Genomic DNA, 23653 nt, shown 5'->3' on the forward strand with positions numbered 1-23653 from the left:
TACACTGTAACAGGCACTTAGAACACTGCCATACAAATGTTTGTTCAATAGAATGTCATTATGTATCCTTCAGAAGCACTTTTTAAAAGGCTGCAATATGCCATTGAGTGAATATAGCTTAATTTACCTGACCATTCTGCTATCAATTGTTACAATTGTTCAGTGTCATAAATAACTTTAATGTACACATACATACTGTTCTTTCTAGTTTGTATGCCTCTTTACTGTTCATTTGCATGATTTTATTAGCTGCCGCCTGTACCTTTGGGGAGTTATTGAAGCCATTGAGTGTCTTGGCGCTTACTTCAGAGGAGCATGGCTAACTGCCACTTCACTGCTGAATGGGAGGGAATGTTTTTCCTAATGCCCTCGTTTCATATCCTACTCAAGGCAAGAGAGGTGACCTAGAAGAGAGTATAATTCCCTTAAATTAAATATATTCTGAAAAAAAAATTAAATATATTCTGTTATGTTTGAGGCAGAGACACCTATGACCAGAAGCTAGAAACCTTTGAGAGGCAAATTCATTATTGGTGTAAACCTTCTCTGTGTCAAAAAAAAAAAAAAAAAGCATGCTGGATGTGAACACAGAGCATTTAGTTAATGCTGGCCTTCAGCAGTCTCATGATTAACATTTCCAATCAGGTCATTAATCTGCAGGAAATGCTTAGTATTTTGATTTCTGTTTGCTTAATGAAGAGGTAAATAGTTTAGTAAAGGATGATTACATGAATTTGAACAAAGAAAAGACTGTTTTTCTAACATGCACAGTGGCACCCCCTAGTGAGCACACTTGTTAAATGTAAAAAAGTTCAAGTAATTTTAGATTTTGGAAATGCAAGATTATAGATCTTTCATAGGTTTTGGGGCAGCCTGGGTGGCTCAGAGGTTTAGCACCTAGCGCCTTCGGCCCAGGGTGTGATCCTGGAGACCAGGGATTGAGTCCCATGTCGGGCTCCCTGCAGGGGAGCCTGTGTCTCTGCCTCTGTCTCTCATAAATGAATAAAATCTTTAAAAAAACAACAACAAAAAATAGATCTTTCATAGGTTTTTATAGATCTGCCATAGCAAAAGAGAGCACCTTTTTGAGGGACATCTGGGTGGCTCTGGTTGAGTGTCTGCCTTTGGTTTAGATTGTGATTCCAGAGTCCTGGGATTGAGTTCCCACAGTGGGCTTTCTGCATGGAACCTACTTCTCCCTCTGTCTATGTCTCTGCCTCTCTCTCTGTGTCTCTTGTGAATAAATAAAATAAAAAGAGAGTACCTTTTTATTAAAAATAAGAGAGAGAGAAAATATATTTTTGGAATGTGAAAAAACCCCAAATAGGCTCAGTAGATAACTTTCTTTAGAAATATTTAAATTCTCATTTCACAGTAACATTGTAAAATTTAACACTGTAACATTGAAAACTTATATTGTAGTAAGAAAAGTTTTTTCTGTTTTGCAGGTCAGAAGGGGTTCTTTGTTTGAAATCATTTCTTTTCCAGCAAAGACTGCTTTAATTAGCATAATGTATGCTTCATATGCAGCACTCATTTATTTGGTAAGTTAAGAAAATTATTAGAATATAGATATAAATATACTTATCTCATGTAATCTTAAATATATAGATATATTATAAATTTATAAGCCAAGGTACTATCCTCTTGTTACACAAAATAACTTTACATTAAACATTTACTTTTCTAAAAAAAAATTACTTTTCTGAAATAAAAGTCAATTCATTTCTGAGGCCAGTCAATTCACCAAAAACAAATTTGCTTGAATAACTAAAATTATGTTTATAAAGTTTATTATTACTTAGTCAAGACATTTTGGTTTTACTTTCACTTAGCTATGGTTGTTTTGTTTCAGACATTGTGCCATGGTTTGCTAAAGTTCAGCATTCCATCATTTAAGTCTATGATATTGGGGGATCCCTGGTGGCGCAGCGGTTTGGCGCCTGCCTTTGGCCCAGGGCGTGATCCTGGAGACCCGGGATCGAATCCCACATCGGGCTCCCGGTGCATGGAGCCTGCTTCTCCCTCTGCCTGTGTCTCTGCCTCTCTCTCTCTCTCTCTGTAACTATCATAAATAAATAAAAATTAAAAAAAATTAAGTCTATGATATTGGGGAACACAAGTATTACTGTATTTTGAATTACAAGTGCTGTAATTCCAAAGTGTTCATTAAAAAGTGTGACAAAAGAGGCACCTGGGTTGCTTGGTTGGTTAAGCATCCAACTCTTAATTTTATTTAGCTCAGGTCATGATCTCAGGGTTGTGAGATTGAGCCCTGCACTCTCTCTCTCACTCTCCCTCTTCCCCTCGCCTTCTAATCACAGGCAAGGAGTTCTCTCTAAAAATAAAATAAAATAAAAACAAAGTGTGACAAAAATATAAAGGATTTTATAAACTATAAGGGTTTATTTTCTTTTAATCCATTGCCAGTGATACTACTAAATTTAAAAAAAGTTTAAAGTATAATACACAAAGTATGATGAATTATCATCATACACAGCTTGATGAATTATCACAAAATCAAGAAACAGAGTATAACCCTCATTCTAGAAGCCTCTTTCTCACTCCCCTCAAAACTACTAACTTGATAATCACTAACCTCTTCTACAGAGGGTAACCACTATTTTGATTTCTAATACCATAAGACAGTCTTGTTTAAATTGTATTTAAACGAAGTCATATACTATATATTATTTTATATGTCTTTTTTTGCTCAGTTATCATTAGTAGATTCATTAATTACCTATAGCAATAGTTTGTTGGTTTTCATTGCTGAGTAGTATTTCATTGATTGGAAATATATTCAATATATATATTCTATATATATGTCACTATTCACTCTATGGTGGAAATTTTTTATTATTTACAACTTTGGCAATTGTGAATATGGTTTCCATGAATGTCCTTGTACATACATTTTGGTAAAATTTCTGGATCACAGAATATGCATTTGTTCATCTCTAGTAGATAATGTCCAACAGTTGCTATGGTCAGTCTTTTCCATTTTAGCCATTCTTGTGGATGTGTAGTATTATCACCTTGTGCTTTAATTTGTATTTCCTTTGTTATTAATGAGATTGAGTTCCTTTTTATGCATTAAGTGGACATTGGGATATCTTCTTTTGTGAATTTCTGTAAAAGTCTCTTCTGTTTTTCTATTCTATCTTTTTCATTATTGATTTGTATTTTTAAAAAATTCTAGGGCTAAATACTATTTTGGTGATTTTGTTTATTCTGTGACTTCCTTTCACCCTTTTAGCAGTGTCTTTGAAACAAATTTTTAATTTTAATGTAGTCCAGTGTATTAATCTTTTCTTTATGTTAAGTGTTTTTTATGGCCTAATTAGGCGATATTGACCTACATCCAAGGTCATGAAACTGTTCCCTCTGATATATTGTGCAAGGCTTATTATTTTATCTTTTACTTTTATTTATTTATTTTTATTTTTATTTATTTATTTTTAAATTTTTATTTATTTATGATAGTCACAGAGAGTGAGAGAGAGAGAGAGGCAGAGACACAGGCAGAGGGAGAAGCAGGCTTCATGCACCGGGAGCCCGACATGGGATTTGATCCCGGGTCTCCAGGATCACGCCCTGGGCCAAAGGCAGGCGCCAAACCGCTGCGCCACCCAGGGATCCCTTATTTATTTTTAAAATTTTTAGTTATTTATTCATGAGAGACAGAGAGAGAGAGAGAGAGGCAGAGATACAGGCAGAGGAAGAAGCAGGCTCCATGCCGGGAGCCTGATGTGGGACTCAATCCCGGGACTCCAGGATCAGGCCCTGGGCTGAAGGTGGTGCTAAACCACTGAGCCACCCGAGGTGCCCTATCTTTTACTTTTAGATTTATAATCCATTTGGAATTGGTATGAGGTAAGGGACAAATTCTTCCTTCACAGGTATCCAGTTGATCCAACTCAATCTGCTAGGGGGAAAAACATTTCCTATTGCCCCAGAACATTTCTTTTGTCATAAATCAAGTGTCTGTTTATAGACTCTTTGTTCTATCCATTGATCTATTTTTCTGTTCTTACACTGATTCAGCATTGTATTATTTACTAATAATTATTTACTAATTCAACATTGTATCATTTACAAGAGCTTTATAAGTCATAACTAGTAGAATAAGTCCTCCCTTCTATCCACGAGCATGATATATCCTTCTATTTATTTGGTCTTCTTTAATTTTTCTTAATAATTCTTATAGCTTTTTTTGTTAGAGGTCTTACACATTTTTGTTCATATTTGTTGATCATATTGAAACACACAATAGTAAAGATTCAGTTTCCCCCATAACCTATAGATTGATTGTGGTCCCAACTAAAATGTGAGCAGGAGTGCAAGTTGACTAGTTTAAGATTTATAAGGAAATGAAAAAGGTCAAGAATAGCCAAGTCATCCTTGAAAAAATAGTAAAAGGGATCCCTGGGTGGCACAGCGGTTTAGCACCTGCCTTTGGCCCAGGGCACAATCCTGGAGACCCAGGATCGAATCCCACGTCGGGCTCCCGGTGCATGGAGCCTGCTTCTCCCTCTGCCTCTCTCTCTCTCTCTCTCTCTCTCTCTCTGTGTGTGACTATCATAAATAAATAAAAGTTAAAAAAATAAAAAAAATAGTAAAAGAACTTACTTTCATAAACATATTCATGGTTTTTAAAAATAACTGAACTTATAAATATTTTTCAGGTGTTTAAATTTTTGAGAAGTAGAACACCTGGATGGCTCAATGGTTGAGCATCTACCTTTGGCTCAGGGTGTGATCCCAGAGTCCCGGGGTGAATCCCACATTTGGCTTCTGCAAGAAGCCTGCTTCTCTCTCTGCCTATGTCTCTGCCTCACTGTATATGTCTTTCATGAATAAATAAATAACATCTTTAAAAAATAATGAATAAAAAATAAATTTTTGAGAAGTGCTCAGTATCTTAAATGTGAATCTCATACAAAAATGACATCCAGCTGAGCTGGGATGGAAATATGCTGCAAAAAAATGGGTGAGATGAAGTAGCTGTGATGAAACTGAAATAAATTAGACTAAAGACAAAATTAAATTCTAATTTCTTGAAGGCTTTTGAAATCATCCCTCATGACTTGTCATGCTATAAACTTTCTAAGTAGGTATTAGAAACAACTTTTTGATGACCTGATTAATTGGTCATGTATGTGCCCAAAGTCTAGGAGAGGTCAGGGCTAGAATTATGCTTTTGAAAGCAAATAATTATATGTTGTAAGTTAATGCCCTGTGAGTGGAACCACTGTGAAAAGAGTGAAAAGTCTGGAAGTGAAAAGAGTAGAGAGTCAACAGAAATTTTAAAAATAGCAACATTTAAGGTGAGCTAAGATGAAATCCATGAAGGTGACAAAGCAATAATCAGAAAAGTAGGAAGCAAATCAGGAGACAAAGTGTCAAGGAAATAGAGACTTAGTTGTGAGCAGTTAAGTATCAAATACCAACAGAAAGCATCAAGTAAAATAAAGATTTGAAAACTGTTCATTAGATCTAGTAGTAAAGATGTTGGAGCCAACCATCTTAAAACTATTCCAGTGGTGTTATAGGATAAGTAAGACAGAAATAAGCGGTTTCAATGAAGAGGAGATGATAAAACCAAATCATGAATATAGATGCTGATTTGATCAAGAAAAGCAACCATATATAGCAGTGAAGAGGAAAACAGGGTGCCAAGGATTTTTATTTTAATTTTAAGATGTTAGGGATCCCTGGGTGGCGCAGCGGTTTAGCGCCTGCCTTTGGCCTGGGGCGCGATCCTGGAGACCCGGGATCGAATCCCACGTCAGGCTCCCGGTGCATGGAGCCTGCTTCTCCCTCTGCCTGTGTCTCTGCCTCTCTCTCTCTCACTGTGTGCCTATCATAAATAAATAAAAATTTAAAAAATAAAAAATAAAAAAAATAATTTTAAGATGTTAGATACTTGAGCACATTGGAAGTTACAGGGCAAGAGGCAGTCAAAAAGGAGAGGCTGCAAAGGCATGGAATAATTGATAGGAAAAAGGTAGGGTAGACTAAAAGTAAACACAAGATCAGGGTACTGACCTTGATCAAGACCCTTCATTTTCTGTGACTGGGGTAGAAGTGGTTAGAATGGGCACAGATAAAATTTTGTTGGTGGGGAAAGAAGAAATATATCGAATAAGACAGGGCTTCCTAATCTGTTTTGGAGGGGAGAGAGAGAGCATGCTCTTGAGCAGATGAGCAGGGGGAGGGGCAGAGGGAGAGAGCATTTTAAGCAGGCTTCATGCCCAGCATGGAGCCAAACAAGATGCTCAATCTCATGACCCTGAGATCATGACCTAACCCAAAATTAAGAGATGGATGCTTAATGGACAGAGCCACCCAGACCCACTCCCTCCCCCCAGTCTTTTTTCACAGCATGGCATACAGAGAAAATTATCCTACATGGGGATAAATGGATGAAGCTGTTTGCAGCTGGAAGTGATGGACCTCAAGGCTTATAGCTCTAGGTTGGGATATACTTGGATATGGGATATACAAAAAATACCTGGCAGTACCTTAATTGCTGAAGACATTTAAATATCTCAGTTAATTAGAAGTCTCAAGTTAGGTGGTTCCCAGGTTTGTACAGTGGATCTACAATGTCATCTGAACCAGGACCTTTCCATCTTTATTTTATGCTTTCTTGTTTGTTGTTTTTGGTCCTTATGTTTGCTGCCTCATGCTCATATTTTATTTTGTTGGCTAGAACAAGGTCACGTGACCACATCCTAACAGCAGGGAAGTGAAGGGAAGCATCTGGTATTCCCTCATTCTACAGTGGGATGCAGGCCAAGAGAGGAGAAGGCAAGAGGCAGATCAGAAGGAAATTGAAGTTGGTCAAGCCAAGGCCCTCAATCCTCTATTACCTACTTTAGGAAAACCCTCTAAGAGTTTATAGCCAATTATGTCAGCTTTAGGCATCACTTTGGTAAAATAAGCTAGTTTAGGTCTTCTTACATTTTATGGATTTTATTATTCTTGTTGCTTGCCTTAAGCTCTTATCATCATCTTTTTCATCATTAGTAAACTTACTCTGTAAGTTTCCAATTTTCAAAGCTCCATTACTCTGTGTTTTGTTTTGACATTCTTAAAATACTGAATGGCATTCTTTTGAGGGAAAATGGATTATGTGTTTGCTTAGAAATCATTGATCTGCTAGTTTACTAAATTCTAACTAATGTGTTTATGGCCTTCCAATTGCACACATAGGTATAAGCAAAGTGTAGGGGGAGAAAATAAACAAAAAAAAAAAAGAATCTATTTTGAGATATTAACATGTTTGGGGACAAATCCCATCTCTCAGAAAATGTTTCATTTAGTTTAGGAGAAGAAAGGAATTTCATTTAATTAAATCAGAGTAAAGATGTAAAACAATGAATGGGGGGGAGAAGTAAAGCATGTCTTTATTGAAGCATACACTTATGCTTTAATTTTCTTTCTAGATGATGGTGTAATATATTTAGAACAAAGAATCAATCTCCTGATGTTTATCATGTGCTTAGGAAAGGAAGTGCTTCTTTCTTAAAGAATAAGATTAATGACTTTATGTTACACATTTTATTATTACTGGAAGTTCAGTAGCTTAAAAAGAAACTTTACCTTTCAAAAAAAATTTTTTTTATTATTAGACAGTCTGTGTTAATGCTGTGCTGGAGAAGATAAAGAAAATTTTCCAAGAAGAAGAAACCATAAGGCAAAACAGAAAAGAGAATGAAAATCTTAGAAAAGCCTTTTCTGAGCCTGTGCTTTCTGAGCCTACATTTCCTGAAGGTGAAATCAAAGCAAAACCTTACAGGTCATTACCAGAGAAACCAGACAGTATTTCGGATCGCCCCAAACTTCCTGCTAATAAGTTGAGTAATAAGATCCAAGTTTTACATTCTGTGTTTGACCAATCAGCTGAAATTAATGAATAAGCAAATTGGAACATGAATATTACCAAGTGGAGCTTAAGAGTTATCTATCTAATCACATTTCATCTGATAAAACCAGGAAACTAGTTTTCATATATTGAGTGCTCTGCTTTAAGAAAAGGGTTGGAGAACTACTAAAATGTCATTCTCAACTATTTATATGGTAGAGAAAATAAAATGAATCTTGATGTAGAAGTATGACAATGATATTTTAATGAACAAGAAAGTGTACCCCTTGGAGGCTTAGACTTTATGCTATCATTTATAACATGGGTATATTTTATTAAAGACCTGTTTTAAGTATCTTTCCAATTACAGTTGGCCCTTGAACATGGGTTTGAACTGTGCAGATCCACTTATATGCAGTTATTTTTTGATAAATATATTATAGTAAATGTATATTCTCTTCCTTATGATTTTCTTAACACTTTCTGTAGCTTACCTTAAGAATACATTATATAATACATAGGACATTAAAAATATGTGTTAATCAAGTGTGTATGTGATCAGTCAGGCTTCCAGTCAATAGTAGACTATTAGTAGTTAAGTTCTGGGGGAGTTCAAAGTTAAATGTGGATTTTCAACTGTGCATGGGGTTGGTACTCCAAACCTCTGCATTGTTCAGGGGTCAACTGTATTCATCTGGAGGAAAAATACCCTACATATCAAAATGCTATATCTTTTTCAGAGATCACAAAAGGATATTTATTTTCTATTTATAGGCTGTATAGTTTGAATCTGCCTATTATCGATCCTTTTATAGCTCATCTATAAAGTTACAGAGAACTTATGATTCACAGATATAATATATTTATAAAACAAAATATTATTTACAAATCTTACAGAAGATTTCTATATGTGAGGATAGGATAGGACATGACATTTTTTATTTCCAGATTTGGAGGAACATATTTAGAACCAGAAATTAAGCCCATATAACTCACTGTTGCCACTGGGTCATGAAAGAAAAACGCTTCTGTAACTGGCCCTGCAAATGAGGGTCACTGTTTTGCCTGCAGGAAGCACTTTGGTTTCTTCCATGTCTTAAATTCTGGACATGCGTTAAGACCTGACTGGTCATTGGAGGATTAGCACCTGATATAATAGGCTAGGATGTACCATCAAGTGATGGTACATTTCCTGTACCTGGTAAACAGCTACTGCCATAAAAGGACTTATAAAAAGCCCAACCCTGGCTTTTTAATAGTCTGAAAAATGAGTGACAAGGGTTGTATTACCTCATATTACCCATATTCCATCAGAAAAAGAAATGTGATACTATGTAGCAAAGGGCTCTGTAAGCACACCCTTAATGATAGGTACTTAATTCACTTACTATTTTTACCATACCAAGGGAAAGAGTCCAGGTGGCCCCCCTACAATGTTCAGTATTAGGTTTGAAGCCGTAATTCAATCCTAGGCCACTAAGAAGATTACTGTGCTTAGAGACAAGATTCCAATTTTGACAAACAGCTTTTCACACTCTGAATTCATAATGTGATCATCCTGGTTCTGATTCTACTTATTCTTATATTCTACTATTTGCTGCTGAGTTTTAGATGATAAACACCCAGAGTACTACACCACAGCGTGGGCACCAGGCAACCAGAATACTGCTAGCCATAAATAACTGGTATGTGAAAGCAGGGTGGACCAACTGAACGTCAGCCCTGTCCGGGAACTCAGCAGTAGGGACTCTGAGGAACAACACCCTCTATCTCTTCTAACATTTACATGAAGCACTTAGTTCTAAATACATCACAAAATTCTCAAAAACAAAGCAAGGGATCCCTGGGTGGCGCAGCGGTTTGGCGTCTGCCTTTGGCCCATGGCGTGATCCTGGAGACCCGGGATTGAATCCCACATCAGGCTCCCAGTGCATGGAGCCTGCTTCTCCCTCTGCCTGTGTCTCTGTCTCTCTCTCTCTGTGACTATCATAAATAAATAAAAATTAAAAAAAAAAAAAACAAAGCAAAAACAAACTTATATTTGAAGATTTTATATAGGACATTCAAAGTACTTTGGCTTACTGAATAAGAGACTTCACATCTCTCATGGCTGGGCAGCAGCTGTGTGTCTTCTTTGAGTGTTTGCTTTGACCAGAGAGAAACTGAGCCAAGATCTGTTTGGTTTCAATGTGCAGTACATGGGGATGAAAGAGTGCACTAGTGGTGAGCACCGGGTGTTGTATGAAGTGTTGAATACGTTTCTTATTTCTAAATTAAGCATGTAAATTGATCCCATTTTGGAGGCATTTTTGAAATGTAAAAAGTCTGCTATATATTTGGAAAAATCAAATAGTTGAGATTTAAGCATTTCAATGTATTTAAATTTTACTTCAAAAAGGTAAGAATAACAACCAAATAGGGGAGGTGGAGAGTGTGTTGAGGTATCAGTGAAACAAGAATACAAGAATAGAGGAATAGAAGAATGATGATAATACTGAAGTTGGGTGATGAGAGTTTATTATGCTACTCTGTTTAGTTTGTATATATTACAACTTTTCCATGATAAAGTCTGCTACATCAAAATAGGAATTACCAACCCTCCATATTTATTAGATCTTACTTTTTACCTTTTCTTTATTGTGGTTACCGCAGATTATTTTCACCCTTCTCAAAATGCATATTCCAAACCTAGAACCTTCAGGTACTAATCAGTTCAGAGGACTGGATGAAATGTGTTCTATAGATCCTGACGATATTCCCTCCATCATAATAAGCACATGTACTTTTGAACTGCTCAGATTTATATGATTTTTAAAGATTAGTAATAAATGTGCCCATGTTGGAAAAATTAATCCTCTTTGGTATTGCAGCACAGTTATTCTAAAAAATATTTTTTAAATATACACAACATTTTTCATTGCCATATAGTTTTATCTGAAAGGACTCCGAATTACTTTAAAGTCTCCAGTGGCATAAAAATCAGAGTCACACTTAAAAGGTTCATTAGAAAGAGTCACATAAATACTCCCATTGTCCACTGTCACTTTATGAATCCTTTGCTTTACTCCTTTGGAGCACCACTTGGGTTTTGCTGATGGATCTCTAGGGTTGATAGACTGATACAGTCCTTCTCCTGTTGCCAAAGTAATTTTGTATTTATGCCAGGGACAAACTATACATGGTCGTCCATCAAAATCCTGGGGAAGGAAATAAATAAATGATTTAATAGCCTGACATTTCCAACATTCACAATAAATCTCCAACTCAGCATAAGATCTACTGCAGAAAAAACAGGTTAAAGAACAGGCCACCCTCTCTTCTTTCCCTTCCATTTACAAATTATTCTGCATAATGCAAAACCTAATCTCAGCAGTCATCAAGTCCCTTTTGCATTTGATTAGAAACCTAGTATATTAGAACCCTATCTGATATACTCTAGTATATCAGAACTCTATGAGCTCAAGCAACTCTACCATGTGACTGAATCTATGATGTTATCTATTAGATGTTAAAATGTCATTTCCTTGACAGAAATGGGGCAAGGGCATTATGTGCTTCTAAAGGAATTTTCACTAGCTGCTGGAAGAATGGTAAGCTTCAAATATAAATTTGAGAGGTTACTAAAGGCCTGAGTGTATATGTTGACTGAAGAGCAATTTGTGATCCAAAGTAGTCAATTCTCAACTTTTTAACTGTCTTGAATCAGTGCTTCTCAAATTTTAAAGAGCATGGGAATCACCTGGATCTTGTCTAAATGCAGATCCTGTTTTAAAAAAATTCAGTAGTCCTTAAAAAAAAAAAAAAATTCAGTAGTCCTAGGATAGGGTGCAAGATTCTGTAGCTCCAAGAAGCTCCCAAGTGACACCAAGGTTGCTGGTTTATGGAACAAACTTTAAGTAGCAAAGTCTTACAGGTCTTGTTATGGTCCAAAACAGAAGGATTTTATTTCACATTATCACTACCAGATGCTTACATTTGTTTCTCTATACAAGGAGTTCAGTAATACTGATATTGTGTCCCCAAAACAGTCAACAAGCATTCATATTTTCATAATTCATAAATTCATGTTCATGATTTAAACACACATATGTCCTTCTAACATAAGAATAGGTGTAGAAGTAAGTAGATATGAAGTATAGAGTGGAATGCCAAGTTTCAGGCTTGTATTTTGTACAAGTGGGAGGTGGCGGGAAGGGGAAGGATGGAGAGAGATCAATTTTATGAAGTAGAAAATAAGAAGTTATGCAGCCAGTGAGTTTGGGAATGCACGAAAGTAAGACAGTTTCCCCATTCCTTCCTCAGATAAGCCTTCAGTGTGTGGTTTCCTTTTTAAAATATACATATTTATATTTTTACATTGTACAGGTAATACATACTGAAAAATTCAAACTGTAGAAGTGTATAAAGTGCAAAGTGACTATTACCTTTTATTTAAAAAATGGAATCACACTAGACCCTTCATTCTAGGACTTGCTTTTTTCACTCAGAAATATACTGCTGACATCCCTCCATACCAATACATACAGATCTATCTTGTAAGTTAATGAGGCAGTGGTTGCATAGTTTTCCATAGCACAGCTATTCATAGTTTGTTTAAACTGTGTCCTATTGTTAAAACATTTAGGTTGAAAAAAAAATTTAGGTTGCCTTCAATTTCTCATTACAACAAATAATGCCACAGTAAAATTCTCCCATATATATACTTAAACATTTGTGCAATGATATCTGTAGGTAGATATCTCAGAGTATAATTGCTAGGTCCCCTATTTATCTGTGAAATAGTTTTCTTTACATTGTAGGACTATGAATTCCTGGAATATTGGCAATTATACTTAAAGCATTAAAATAACAGTTCAAATGCAGAAATAAATTATTTTTTGCATACAGCATGAAATGAATATAAATAAGAAACATGAATTTATAGAGGATAGATTTAACTTTACATACCTCTATTTCTCCCAAATGTAAAGGTCCTCCTGAGTCTGAAAAGAAATTGAATATTACATCTAGTCACTAAAAAAAAAAAAAAAAAAAGCCTGAAATTTTGATAGTTTTGTGGTTAGGAAACAAATACAAGGTTTACAAATGAAAAATAAACTCTTACGGTAACAGCGAATATCCATAGCATGATATTCTTCTTTGTGGTAGAAAATGACTACTTCTCTATCATGGACAACAGCTGTCATTCTTTCAGATTTTTTAATGTCTTCTTCTCTGCCAACATAGACAGGAGAATGTTCCTGCACTTCAGGATCTTGTTCAGAGCCATCAAGATCCATGCTAATTGAACTAAAAAAAAAAAAAAAAAAGCAATCTTCACAAGTTTGGCTACAACTTACCTTAACCATATTATAAGAAATGTTTAATTCCTTTAAGACTGATGGAGGCTTTTTAAAATAGCTATATAAAAATAAAACATTCACAAATACTGGGTAATAGTCATGATTTTGAAGTAGAGATGCATAAAGTTTGCCAAAATTAGGGAGTAGTCTTCACTTTGAGGCTAGACTCATACTGGATTCATTTCAACAAGTTAGATGGATATTTCAGAAGTCCCAAGACTCAGAGCTTGACGTTTCACTGTTCTTTTACTATCATTTCAATGCTAAACAATACCCAATTATCAGTATTGTTTTCAGCCTTCCCCTAAAGGTAGGATTCTTTGATAATCTGAATAGTCTCAGATCTCTTGGTTGAAGTGACTTACTTGATTTTGCCTGGAGTAGACAGCCAGTCTTAAAAATCAACCAGAAAACTATTCTAGCACAAGGAGATAGGTATGAATGGGCATATTGCATTTTCTTAACTCAAAAATTGACATTACTTTCTTCTGCCTTATTTGGGAATTCAAAGAGATGAATTTCTCATCAATTAATTCATATAAGTATATAAACCTGTATTTCTAAACAAACAAATTTTAGTAGAGAATTTTCAGGCACTCTAAATATATTTTCTCTCAGCACAGATATTCAGGCTACTTTTTTGAAAGCAACCCTTTCAAAGGGACCTTTAAGAATATAGTCATCGTCTGTTAATTCTAGGTGAGAAAGACACATCAAGATATATCAGCGTCAGGACTGTCCTTGCAGAAGATTTTCCAGAGGGCCTCCCATATCAGGGTATTTAAGTTTTATTCTATGACTGTTTCTGAATAAAACTAAACTACATATCCTGTTTTGCCAAGAATTGCTATATTTTTTCTTCGTCCACTCCTAACCCCAAATCTTTTTCTTACCCCACCCTCTTTCCATTAGAGTTGTTATCCCAAATTTTCTGGAAACATTCCTGTTTTTCCTCCCTATCTCAGGATAGAGATTGTGGTGGTCTTTGATTTTCACAAAGTGTAAAGAACCACGTATGACATTATCTCAGGGATGACAAAGAACTTTCTTCCCTAGGCAAGAACATATTTTGAATTTTTGCAGGTAATGAAATAAAAATCACAACACACAAACTGAGACCACTCTAGGTACTTTACTTTTTATTTCTTAAATAATTACATTTTCGGATATCCTTGCATGGTTTCTGCCCTCTGCTGGAGAATGGGAATCTTCAACCATCTGGACAACATCCAGCTCCACAAACTGGCATAAAGCAGGCTTACTCCCCGAAGTTGGTGAACAGGAAAGAGGCTGCTTACAGCATTCAGGCATGAGATTTTATATGTACCTCGACCATTATCTTGGAGCAAGACTACTTCAACCCCTTTATTATATGAAAGAAATTAAAAGTTCATGGTAACATCCTAATCACAATCTACTCTTTTCTTTGGGTCACTGATGGGCAAGTTTCTGTGTAATCTGTTTAGGGAGGAATGAATATATGTCTGAAAAAGCAAGCAAGCACAATTCTCAAGAACTGATTATTGACAATAATCTTTAGCACAGAATTACAATACTTCAAAAGGAAAATTTCAACAGTGGATCTTGAGATTCTCCTTTTGCAAAGTTCTCTTTCCTTGTCAGAGATTATCATTCATTTGATAAATATTTTCTGAACACACATACTGTGTGACCGGCACTGTAGATATTATATTTTAGTTGGTGAGATCAACAACAAACACCAGTTAACAAATACACGAATGAGATAATTGCACACTACTGTAACAGCCATGAAGAAAATAAAGTGGGTAATATGAGAGAGAAAGAGGAGGCCATTTTGCAAATAGGCTGAGAAGGTGACTCTGAATAATAATAGTTGAGCTGGAATCTGAAAAATGCAAATGAACTAGATATTTTAAGAGCTGAAGGAAGAGCATTCCAGGCTGAAGGAACAACAAATATGAAAGCCTGGGGAAAGCAGGGTGGAGGGAGGAGGCTTGGTTAATTTGAGCAACAGATAGGAGACTGGAGCATAGTGAATGAGCTTGGTGAGACAGACAGGAGCCAGGTCCTGCAGCACTGTGTGTGAATTTTATTCTAAGAGCAATGGGAAGCCACTGCAGGGTGTGAAGCTGGGAAGGGTGACATGATCTATTTTTAAAAGAATGCTCTGGCTGTGTGGAGAATAGATTGTATCAAAACAAGAGGAAGCAGAGAAAAAAAAAAAAAAAAAAAGCTATTGCAGTGGTCCATGGGAGAGAATATGGTGGTTTGGACTAGGGTGTTGACTCTGTTGGGGGAGAAAATTAACAACAACAACAACAATAGCAGTAGCTACAATCACACTATGCTAACTCCATGCCAGGCATTGTTTGGAGACTTTACATTTATTTAAGTCATTTAATCTCCCAGCATATTACTACAAAAAGATATTATTTTAATTGTACAGTGAGTAAATTGGTCCAGAGAGGTTGGGCTCATGGACTAGAATAAAGGAATTACAGAAAAATAAATAAGAGTGGCTCCTAGGTTTTAGTTTTGTGCAACCAGGTAGGTTGTGACTGTGATAGGAAAGCCCAAAAAAGGAATGGTATTTTCAGAAATGGAAAATCAAGAATCAGCTACATTTTGCACATAGTTTGGGGTACCTAAGAGACATCCAGATAGTGATATCAAGACTACAGTCAGATATATGAAACTAGAGCTGAGAATCACTAGAGAGAGAAATTTGGGAGTTGTCAAGTTACGGAATTCAATGGAATCACTTGGAGAGGGAATGTAGGCAGGTCTAATACAATTCTTGAGGCACACCAACATTTAGAGGTCAGGTGGAAGAGAAGCAAGACCAGTAGAGTGTCCAATCTATTGCTAATTGAATGAAATTCATTCACTGCCCACTTCCCTATCCTACATTCTCCTCAAATGGTAAGTGGTAAGCCAGCAAAAAAGGGCAGGAAATGAGGTAAGGTCCATTTGAATGCTGGCCACCTCTTTTATGTATTACAAAATGAATAATACATGAACAAAATGTGGGCTTCCTAGGAAACTGTACCCAAAAATACGTTCTTTCATGAAGAGTTGGACCTACACTATACCCCTTTCTCCTTGTAATTTCATTTATTCCCTTAACCTCCCACTCTCCTAGAAATCAAATACTGGTTAACATCCAAGTAATGGTTTATATCCAGAATTATTATTATTACTCTTTTCCCAGAATGTTTAAATTTTGCCTCCTATCAGACCCTTAAATACTCTTTTGGTCAAAAATAGAAAGGGAAAGGTGAGAAAAATAAAATCTAAGAAATATTTCAATATTGTTCATTGAAACTGGCTCAAGGGTCAACTCTGTATAGGTCTGATCCAGTATTTTTCTTTTTTAAAGATTTTATTTGTTTTATAGAGAGATAGAAAGAACAGGAGTGGTGGGGAGAGGGGGAGAAAGAGAGAGAGAATCTCAAGCAGACTCCCCGCTGAGCATGGAGTCTGATGTGGAGCTCAATCTCAGGACCCTGAGATTATGACATGAGCTGAAATCAAAAGTCAGACGCTTAACCAACTGAGCCAACCAGGTACCCCTGATCCAGTCCTTGAATCAAAATAATAATTTATATATATCACTGTATAACATTTAAGAGCCATTATTTGACTTTCAAAATTAAGCACACAGCCTTAAAAATGGCATATATGTTCATTTTCAATCCAAAACAACTCTTCTGTCATAAAGTCTCAACACATGTTTATGTTGACACAAGCCTTCCAAAACAAAATGTAACAACCATTCTAAAGGTTGTAGGCAAGGCTAGGTTTTACTCAACATTTTCAATTTCAGTTCCATTTTAACAATTTCATTATTTTATGTATTTTACCAGATTGAAAAACCAGAGAAAGTTCCAGATAATTTGAGAAGTATCCAACTCTGCTTTATATAAGATAAAGAATTACACATAGGGGATCCCTGGGTGGCGCAGCGGTTTAGCGCCTGCCTTTGGCCCAGGGCGTGATCCTGGAGACCCGGGATCGAATCCCACGTCGGGCTCCTGGTGCATGGAGCCTGCTTCTCCCTCTGCCTATGTCTCTGCCTCTCTCTCTGTGTGACTATCATAAATAAATAAAAATTAAAAAAAAAAAAAAGAATTACACATAGAAAAGGAAAAGGAGAAAAAAAAAAAAAGGAAGTGAATCAAAGTGATGGTCCATGTTAGTTGTAGAGACCCAGATGGTGTTAAATATTAGGAAGGTCGCCATGGAATGCTCATGATATTAAACAGAACACAACTGCCTATAATTTAAGGTGTTTAACAAAATTATAAATCACATGTCAACCTCAAATATTCTAATTTTAGAAAGATGACCCTTCCAAATCCACATCCTCTTCACATACAGTAATATTGTCATATTCATAGGATATTGTACAGAATGATGTACCTTTCCTTGGTAACCGGAAAGTGCCATTTTGATTTCATTCAAGTCTTAGTTTAACATTTAACATACAAACACATATAGGCAACTTCTTTAAGAAGGGCACTTGGGGGCAGCCTGGGTGGCTCAGCGGTTTAGCACTGCCTTCAGCCCAGGGCATGATCCTGAAGACCCGGGATCAGGTCCCATGTCAGGCTCCCTGCGTGGGGCCTGCTTCTCCCTCTGCCTTTGTCTCTGCCTCTCTCTCTGTGTTTCTTGTAGATAAGTAAATTACATTTAAAAAAAAAAAAAAAAAGGAGGGCACTTGGATCTTGATGAATGGTCATAAATTATAAACCCCATCCCCCGCCCCCAGAGGGAAAATTTGTTACAGGGCAGCACCAAGAGTCTCCCAGCCTTCTGATGGCTCCTCTAAATACTTATTTAACCTTGTATGACTGTTTGGAAGTCTAGGAATGTTGGGAGGAAAAGAGCATGGGTCATTTAAAAAGTAAGTTTGTAAAACAGAAGTTATGATTTAGAATTAAAAATCTCTAGGTGAATGTGTTAGGAGTGAGCTTTAGAAAGAAGGAATTTATAGGCTACTATTTTGAGAAGGGTAATTCTGAGCCATAAGGAAGAAAGATACTAGATATTACGTAAATTGAGGTGTCGTAAGTGGAATGTGTGTGTGTGCATGTGTGTTGGTGGGGAGAGGCAGGAAGGAACTTTGAATTCAAAGTATAAAGGAAAGCATTACAGGAATCAGGCTTAGGAAATTACAGAGATGTCAAATTTGTACTCTGAAGTTTACACTGTTAACTGTTACTCCAACTAACCTAGTTACTTTTTAAATAATGGAAAAAAGAACATATGCTATTTTGAAAAACTATTTCACAATAAGGAAGTCAAACTGAGACAAAAAAACGTGATTTCATTCGAATGAATAAACAAAGAAACAAAAAGTAGAATCTGACCTATAAATACAGAGAACTGATGGTTGCCAGAGGGAAGGGGGTAGGGGGAAATAGCAAATCAGAAAGAGGAGTGGGAGGAAAGGCTTCCAGTTAAGGCATGAGTAAGTCATGAGAATAAAAGGCACAGCACAGGGAATACAGTCAGTAATACTGTGATAGTGTTATATGGTAACAGATGGTAGCTACACTTGTGTTGAGCATAGCATATCATATAGAGAAGGTGAATCACTATGTTGTACATCTGAAACTAGTGTAATATTGTGTGGCAACTATACTCCAAAAAGTCAAACAATATTTCACAATAAAAAGCAAAAATACAGTATTTTTAAGAAAAGCCAATGAGGGCCATGCCATGATTTTCTGGATTAGCTATGCTATAGCTGACAGAAGGCTGGATTACTACAACTCTCAGTTATCTTGTTTTGCTTGGTATTGGCAAGTACCCAAAGCATACACATTGCTCAGGTGGTAGTATTTACTTCCACAGTATCCAGCGTGCAGGCTTTATCAGATTTTGTGACAGGACAGACAGAGGGGCAGTAAGATAAAAAAAAAACTAAGAACAGATGAACCAAACTAGGCTGAAGAAAAAATACAGAACTTGCAACACATATAACCAACAAAGGATTAGGATTCAGAATACATGAAGAACTTCCATAAACCAGTAAGAAAGTGCAAAAAAATATAGAAAAATGGGCAAAGACACAAACATTTCATAGATGAAGTCTGCATGGTCAGTGAGCACATGTAAAGATGCTCAACCTCATCGATCAATAGGAAAAAAATAAAAGAAAGGTAAAGGATAGTGACAAATGGGATACGATTTTCTATCCAATCAATTGGCAAAAATTACACCAGGTTGGTGAGGATATGGAAAAACTGATGGTAATGACGTCAGTTAGCAATAGCACAATTTGGCATTATTTAGTAAACTTGAACATATCTGTGACCCATTAATCCCCCTTTCAGTATATTTCAGAGAAACATGCACAGGTACACCAGGAAACAAGCACAAGACAGGAAAAAAACTCTTACTTTATATTTCTGTACCAAATGATCCAAAAACCAAGAAAAGGGATAAAGTGGCACTTTCTATCCTCAGAAAATGCGCCTGTGAATACAGATCACGAATGGACTGTTTGAGAATTTTGTTCGGCTTATTTAAACACTCAGTACTAGAAGAGGAATTAAAGGAATATTTACTTTTCTTTTTCCAGGCAAAAAATTAGAAATGAAATAGTAGTATCAAGACATTAACAAAATACATGAGATGTAGAGTAGCATCAAACGTTAATTAAGTTCTCTGACTTCCAAATAAATGTGAATGAAATACAATGCTTCCTCAAGTTTCAGTCTCTTGAAACATAGAGTTTTAGGCGGGTTTGCACCCCAACCAAGGAAAACTGCAGTGAACTTTGCAGGACCTGATAAGAAATGTGCAGAGAACTCTGGCCTCAACGATAAAGGTTTCAGAGAACTAATATTACAGTCTTGCATTTTGCTTAGGAAAGTATTATCGTATCTCTCAAATAATGGTCATATTTACTTACGATATCTGGTAATATTTATAATTAACACCCACATTATTCTCATTATTCTTAACTAAATATTGTGACTATCACCGTCCATTCAGACAATCACAAGAGTCCATGTGTTCACCTTAATTACTATGACTTTGATGCACTATTCATATGCTCCGACACATTTCTTCTATTTTAAGTAGACTTTAAGATAGCAGGATCTTAACTAAACAAAAAGAAAGTGAAAAATTAACTGGTCTATGCAGTTTGGGGGCCAGATGAAAAGTTACTTCTGAAAAATTTGGTCATTTTCTTCCACTTTCTTCTTATCTGTGTTTTTGGCTGGTACCTCAAATAGGTTTCTAAAGGCACTAACACCATATAAAATTACCAATAGGCTATATGGATCATCAGTCTCTATCAGATGATCTCTATCATTTCCAGCATAGGTTGACTTTAAAAATCTAGTAAGTTTCCCTGAGATAATGTAGACAAAAGAGACATGAAATTAAAGGAACTTACTTGTTACTCCTCTGGAGCTCTGACAGAGGTGCTTTTACTAAGTCTGGGGACTTGATCTGCACGTTATCAGAATGCAGGACTCCAGGGTGACACCCTTGCTTTTCGGTTCAGAGAAGAGAAATGCCTTAGATAGTAGCTTGGTTCTCTCTTTGGAGGCAGAATAATAAAGCCAGTTATCCCTCCGTGAGTGCCAACTTCTTTGACTGCAAACCTGAGTTCATTAATCCTCACGAAACCTCTAAGGGGGAAATAGTGTGTCTATTTTCCAGATAAGGACACTGACAGTAAAGGATCCTCTTTAACCTTAGGAAAGGTTTCCTAAGACCACAAAGTAGCAGTCAAGATTCAAACTTCTACCTTCTGAGTCTAAACTCAGTGAACACTGGTAATATAAATCTTAACATTGCATCTAACAGCATCCACGAGTTTATAACACGTGGCCTGCAAGTAAACGGTCCTAAAAGGCACAAAACCTTTCAGCAAAATAGAGATCTGTGCATGTATGTATATATGTATAAATGCGTGTATGTGTATCACCAAACATGGTTCTGAATTTTTCTTTTTTTTTAATTTAGGAATGTTAATGTTCAAGAGTTGCGTCAACAGAGGTTTAAAACTGGACAGTTCCCTAATCATTTAATGAAGTCGCCTGGCTGCTCTGGGATCCGCTACCATCGTCCTTGCCAGAGAGATCCTCCATCACCACGTGAGCTCATCCGGGTTTGAACCCCGGCTCTGTGTGATATGGGGCACGTCGCTGAATTTCGCTGTGCTGCAGTTTGCACAGCTGTATGAAAGGCCTGCCACATAAGGTTGTGCTGAGAAGTGAATGCTTCACTCTCAAGTGCTTCGGAGCGGGTCCCGCCCGCGGGAAGCGCTCCAATCATGTTGGCTGTCCTCGCTAAGGTCCTTCCAGCTCTGACAGGCACCAACGCCCGAGTTCAAGCTGTATTTAACATTTTAGTCAAGACGGACAGGCGCTCAGGAACCAGTCCCGGAGCGGGTTCAGCGTGCACAGATGCTGGGGCTGCAGAAACCCCGGGGCGGGTTCAGCGTGCACAAAGGCCGAGGCTGCAAAAACCCCGGGGCAGATTTAGGGTGCACGGACGCCGGGGCTGCACAAACCCCGGGGCAGGTTCAACGTGAACGGACTCCGCGGCTGCACAAACCCCGGGGCAGGTTCAGCGTGCACGGACGTCGGGGCTGCACAAACCCCGGGGCAGGTTCAGCGTGCACGGACGCCGGGGCTGCACAAACCCCGGGGCGGGTTCAGCGTGCACGGACGCCGCGGCTGCACAAACCCCGGGGCAGGTTCAGCGTGCACGGACGCCGGGGCTGCACAAACCCCGGGGCGGGTTCAGCGTGCACGGACGCCGCGGCTGCACAAACCCCGGGGCAGGTTCAGCGTGCACGGACGCCGGGGCTGCACAAACCCCGGGGCGGGTTCAGCGTGCACAAAGGCCGGGGCTGCACAAACCCCGGGGCAGGTTCAGCGTGCACGGACGCCGCGGCTGCACAAACCCCGGGGCGGGTTCAGCGTGCACAGACGCCGGGGCTGCACAAACCCCGGGGCGGGTTCAGCGTGCACAAAGGCCGGGGCTGCACAAACCCCGGGGCAGGTTCAGCGTGCACGGACGCCAGGGCTGCACAAACCCCGGGGCAGGTTCAGCGTGCACGGACGCCGCGGCTGCACAAACCCCGGGGCAGGTTCAGCGTGCACGGGCGCCGCGGCTGCACAAACCCCGGGGCGGGTTCAGCGTGCACAAAGGCCGGGGCTGCACAAACCCCGGGGCAGGTTCAGCGTGCACGGACGCCGGGGCTGCAGAAACCCGGGCCGGTTCAGCGTGCACAGACGCCGGGGCTGCAGCAACCCCGGGGCGAGCTCAGCGTGCAGACGCCGGGGAAGCTAGTGGAAAACGCCCCGCCTGCCCCATCCGGGGGGCGGGCCCCGCGTGGGCCTGGACGCTAACGGGAACAAGCTCGGCGGGCCTCGCCGTGACTGCGCGGAAGCCCGGCCGGAGGCTAACGGCTAACGAACGCGAGCCCTTGCGGAGAAGGGCCGCCAGCAAGGCCAACAACACCCCCTCCTCGGGCCGCGCCGCCGCCGGAAGCCCGGGCTCAGGCCCGCCGCCCAGCCGGAAGCAGCGCCTCTCGCGAGCCCCGCCCAAGCCGCGGCGAGAACGCAACTCACCTTCCCGGAGCTCCTCGCTCCGCCTCCGCAGGGCCGGCCGGCCGCCCAGGCCGCGTGACGCTACTGCGCAGGCCCGGGCTGCGGCCGCGGCGCGGGGCCGGGGGGCGGGGCGAAGTCGCCCACGTGACCCGCGGTCCCCGCCCCACGTGACGCCCGCGCCCCGCCGGGACCTCGGGGCTGACGGTGGTGGAAGAGTGTTTGCAAATGTAGGTGGCTTCTGTTTGCTTCTGGGTGTTGGTCGATCTCGCTGCGTTTATCCACGTTTTATTTTATTTGCTTATTTAAACAGTCGCTCCCCCCAGCGCGGGGCTGGAGACCGAGAGTCGCGGGCTCTTTCTAGTGTGCCAGCCCGGCGCACATTTTTTTTTTTTTAAGATTTTATTCATTTATTCAGGAGAGACAGAGAGAGAGGCAGAGACACAGGCAGAGGCAGAAGCAGGCTCCATGCTGGGAGCCCCTGGTGGGACTCGATCAGCCGCCGAGCCACCCAGGCGCCTCCCACACCTTTCAAGTGCTCCCGCTCTCAGGAATTGACCTAATAAAAATATTTACAGAAATTCCTCACGGTGCAAACAATCCGTGCATAAGGATGCTGATTGCAGGGAACGAATAAGAATAGCTGAAGTCCTCAGCAAGAAGGGAATGAATGATGGTCCAATAAAATACAGTGTAGACATGTGAATTATTTTGTAGCCGTTTACTCACGACCAGATTCCATGAAAGCGGTGAGTGTTTGAAAGGAAGGCACGCAATACACGATTCTTCAGTGAAAGTAAACGTGATCTCTCAAGATACAAATAGATACGTCTGTACATGAGCTTTTTATTAAAAAAAAAAAGTATTTTTAAAAA

General features: G+C 38.9%; 2 protein-coding genes across 15 annotated transcripts in view; one reads left to right on the top strand and one right to left on the bottom strand.

Moving 5' to 3' along the window:
• The window catches only part of SPATA9 (spermatogenesis associated 9), a 111192-nt gene that overhangs the window by 62658 nt on the left and 24881 nt on the right, over positions 1-23653 (top strand). For 8 of the 13 annotated variants that reach the window (XM_038532305.1, XM_038532306.1, XM_038532308.1 and 5 more), the window contains 2 exons: positions 1449-1544; positions 21187-22855. In XM_038532305.1, the coding sequence (XP_038388233.1) occupies positions 21630-22580 (951 nt within the window). In that variant the 5' untranslated portion in view covers positions 1449-1544; positions 21187-21629 and the 3' untranslated portion in view covers positions 22581-22855. Of the gene's footprint in view, positions 1-1448; positions 1545-7640; positions 8339-21186; positions 22856-23653 lie in introns of those variants that run through there. The other 5 variants (XR_005356660.1, XR_005356661.1, XM_038532313.1 and 2 more) reach the window with 3 other exon arrangements.
• RFESD (Rieske Fe-S domain containing) lies at positions 10233-22887 on the bottom strand. Of its 2 annotated transcripts, XM_038532316.1 has the most exons (5): positions 22803-22824; positions 20612-20758; positions 12978-13162; positions 12821-12855; positions 10233-11070 (listed from the first exon to the last, which is right to left on the bottom strand). In XM_038532316.1, the coding sequence occupies exons 3-5, from the start codon at positions 13150-13152 to the stop codon at positions 10804-10806; spliced, it is 477 nt and encodes a 158-aa protein (XP_038388244.1). In that variant the 5' UTR covers positions 13153-13162; positions 20612-20758; positions 22803-22824; the 3' UTR covers positions 10233-10803. The 2 variants fall into 2 exon arrangements, with proteins under 2 accessions (XP_038388244.1, XP_038388243.1); XM_038532315.1 differs by lacking the exon at positions 20612-20758 and having other exon boundaries at positions 22803-22887.

Source organism: Canis lupus, chromosome 3, assembly GCF_011100685.1.
Source record: "Canis lupus familiaris isolate Mischka breed German Shepherd chromosome 3, alternate assembly UU_Cfam_GSD_1.0, whole genome shotgun sequence".
Classification (NCBI taxonomy): domain Eukaryota; kingdom Metazoa; phylum Chordata; class Mammalia; order Carnivora; family Canidae; genus Canis; species Canis lupus.